Genomic DNA, 2,933 nt, shown 5'->3' with positions numbered 1-2,933 from the left:
AGTTTTTTTTTTATTTTTTGCCCTTTTATTTTACTTAGATCTAACTTCGTTAACTTGTGTTTTAGGTTGTGACAAACTCCGAGTTTCCTCATTCATGCCCTAGGTCAAATCCGCGAATTGGACAAACTTACAATCCTGTTTCGCACGCATTCCTATCACTTGATCTTCATGAAGTATAAAATAGATACAATGACATCTTAGTCATATAAAAAATATAAATATATAATATTTTTTTCAAAAGAATTTTGCATTCTAGTAAATATTATTATGAATAATTATTTGTACACTGGCCGTGGAAAGTTTTAACTTCACAATAAAGTTGAGATTTTATCACATGTCTTTAATTTGTAATAAATAAATAAATAAAATATTTGATAAATTCTCAATCCCTCGTGGAATAAAACATTTCCAAATGATATTGTACTAATATTCCTATAAAGTACATGGGAATTTTTGTTTGCTTTTACTTTTATAAAATATTTCCATTTAAAAAGTATTTTGAATTAAATTTATTTACCAGCCATATAAAAATTATTTGTTAAACATATTATTTATGAAAAAATGAAAATTAGGAGTATATTATAAAATAAATTTTAAAATCTTCGAGTTACTAGAAAATTTTCCCTTTTATTAAGGACAAAAACATTTCACGTTTTGTTCATCCAACATTTTTGTCTACAAAATAGTGAACTATTTTATTTTACTACTAATGTTAATACAACTATTTTAATACTAATATACTAAACAAGGTTTCGGTCACTGATATATTTTAGTATTTGATACACTAACCAAATAAACCAGACGTTAATGATTTGGTGACCAAGGGAGAAAATCTGTTTCTGCAATTACTTTCATATGTAACATATGCTTCAGAGTTGGGATTTTGAACCAAGTTTTATGGGATATATAATGGTAACATGGAGCGCCAGGGTGCAAGCTATACTTGCAAACCTTACTAGTTTTGAGTTAAAAAGAAAGACATTAAATAACTTTTACTATGAATTCAAAGCTGTAAATCCGGTGGTGATGGCAAATTGATTAAGTTTCAACTTGACCCCGGGTCAAGCACAGGAAGCCTGCAATGAAGACTGATTGATTTATCAGTTTGATGAGTACCAGGAATGAAGAACTGAAATATCACGGTCAAACAAGAACCCTGCGGAGCAATCCCATAAAACGTACAGTCCGGCTTTGCCAGGTGACAGTGGAGACTCCTAGAGAAGTGCTTTACACTCACTTGAACACGCTGTGCATCTCCCCTCGAGATTGCCCTCTCTGACCGAGTTTGAGCACTCTGATTCCTATCATCAGATGGCGCCTCAGCTTGCTCACCAATAACCAACAATTTACGAAACTCAGCACCAAGTGTGATCAAAGTTGTTGAGATTTGCACATGAAGATCTCCATACTTGCTTATAGATACATTTAACATATCACCAACCTGCTTCATCCGTTCCACAAAGTTCTGCAGCTGGTTCAATTCTGGAACTTGAACCAGAGTCTGGGGTATATCTTGTGCCAGTTCAAGTGCAGTTTGAAGCTCAAGCACTTGAGCCCTAGATAAAGGTTTTGATATCGGCACATCCTGAATGACAGCAGACTTGTAACCCTTGGTTTCAAAGGTAAGAAAAGGCATCGGCTGGGTACAATTGAGAGGCAACTTCTTAACCAATTTAATTTGGAGGCGGTTGGCAGAAGGTCCATTACCAAATTCAGTACATATGCTTACACTACTCCGAACAGCACGAAGCAGAAGGGATACATCAATTGCAAAAGCAATGCGGTCCTCATTCTGACTTGAGATGCGATAGTCATCAAAGAGAGCTTCCTTTCGAAACTGTGCAATGCACTGAACCCCATCGCCATTCAGAAGGTTGTGAAGGAAGATAGCATGGTCTCGGGTAAGAAATAAGTGGCATATCTTGCCCATTTTGTCCAAGGCTGGTAGAAACCGCCTTTCTAAGAGATTCACCCCATGTTCGGTGAGAAATGCCTTAAACTTCATATTGGACTTGCTCTTTTCTTGCTACTACAGAAGTGTAAACCAATACACTGCTATGGGTTTGAGAGCAAAACAGAAAAACTTGGTTAGCACTCAATAGAGTGATTCAGCAGATGTAAAATACCTGTCAAATTCTTGAAACACAGTGATCAACGACTCCGTTCATAAATGGTTATCATATCAGTCTATATGATGATTAGCTACAATCTTACAGAATGCAAGAAATTTTCGATCATAGTTCACAAAGTTAAGGGCTTGAGTAAATTAGGGAAAATTTATCATAAACCCATGTTATATAGAAAATTAATATTATTAGCAGTTTTCGACAGTAAATGAAATAAAATTTCCAGAAATATGCTACAGACAGCTTAAAATTTAAGAAAATGAAGACATTTCTGTAGATTAATTGAAGTATAATTTCAGCAGAGCTAGTGAATTAGAAATAAAATCTTCCCAATTTCAGCCTTTTAAGCTTGTGTTTGAATTCTCATTGTAAATTACTATTGATGCAGAAGCCAGAAGTATATGGATACAAAAAGAAATAAAAATGAGTTGCTTCATTTTCTCAGGAAACAAGCGGAGAGCTTACCTTTGAGAAATGAAGATCGCGCCAAACCTAACCTGTGATGTGAGTGCTTCAAATGAACTGCAGGACGGAAATGGGCCAAAACATTTTATATAGCATCTCTTCTATTGTTTTTTTTTTAAATAAAAATAAAAATAAAGTCACAAATAGTGATTCTACTAACAAAAATTTTATTTTAAATACTTAAAATAAAAAATTTACAATTTAAGCACATACATTATATAATTCGGTCATTTTGATCAATCCTATTAAAATCACAAACGGTATCCTGACGTGGCAGTTAAAAAAATAATATAATAATAAATTTAGCACTTAACTTTTATATATCATATTAGTTTAGACATC

General features: G+C 33.5%; 1 protein-coding gene across 2 annotated transcripts; it reads right to left on the bottom strand.

Moving 5' to 3' along the window:
* Positions 1-811: 811 nt before the first annotated feature.
* LOC108484679 (uncharacterized) lies at positions 812-2,696 on the bottom strand. 2 transcript variants are annotated; one of them, XM_017788560.2, is made up of 2 exons: positions 2,592-2,696; positions 812-2,052 (listed from the first exon to the last, which is right to left on the bottom strand). In XM_017788560.2, exon 2 carries the CDS (start codon positions 2,003-2,005, stop codon positions 1,046-1,048), a length of 960 nt encoding a protein of 319 aa, XP_017644049.1. In that variant the 5' UTR covers positions 2,006-2,052; positions 2,592-2,696; the 3' UTR covers positions 812-1,045. The 2 variants fall into 2 exon arrangements, with proteins under 2 accessions (XP_017644049.1, XP_017644048.1); XM_017788559.2 differs by having other exon boundaries at positions 812-2,055; positions 2,592-2,688.
* Between the last annotated feature and the right edge of the window lie 237 nt (positions 2,697-2,933).

Source organism: Gossypium arboreum, chromosome 6 (genome assembly GCF_025698485.1).
Source record: "Gossypium arboreum isolate Shixiya-1 chromosome 6, ASM2569848v2, whole genome shotgun sequence".
Classification (NCBI taxonomy): domain Eukaryota; kingdom Viridiplantae; phylum Streptophyta; class Magnoliopsida; order Malvales; family Malvaceae; genus Gossypium; species Gossypium arboreum.
Note: the sequence above shows the minus strand (reverse complement) of the source record. Positions and strands in the feature narration are given on the sequence as shown.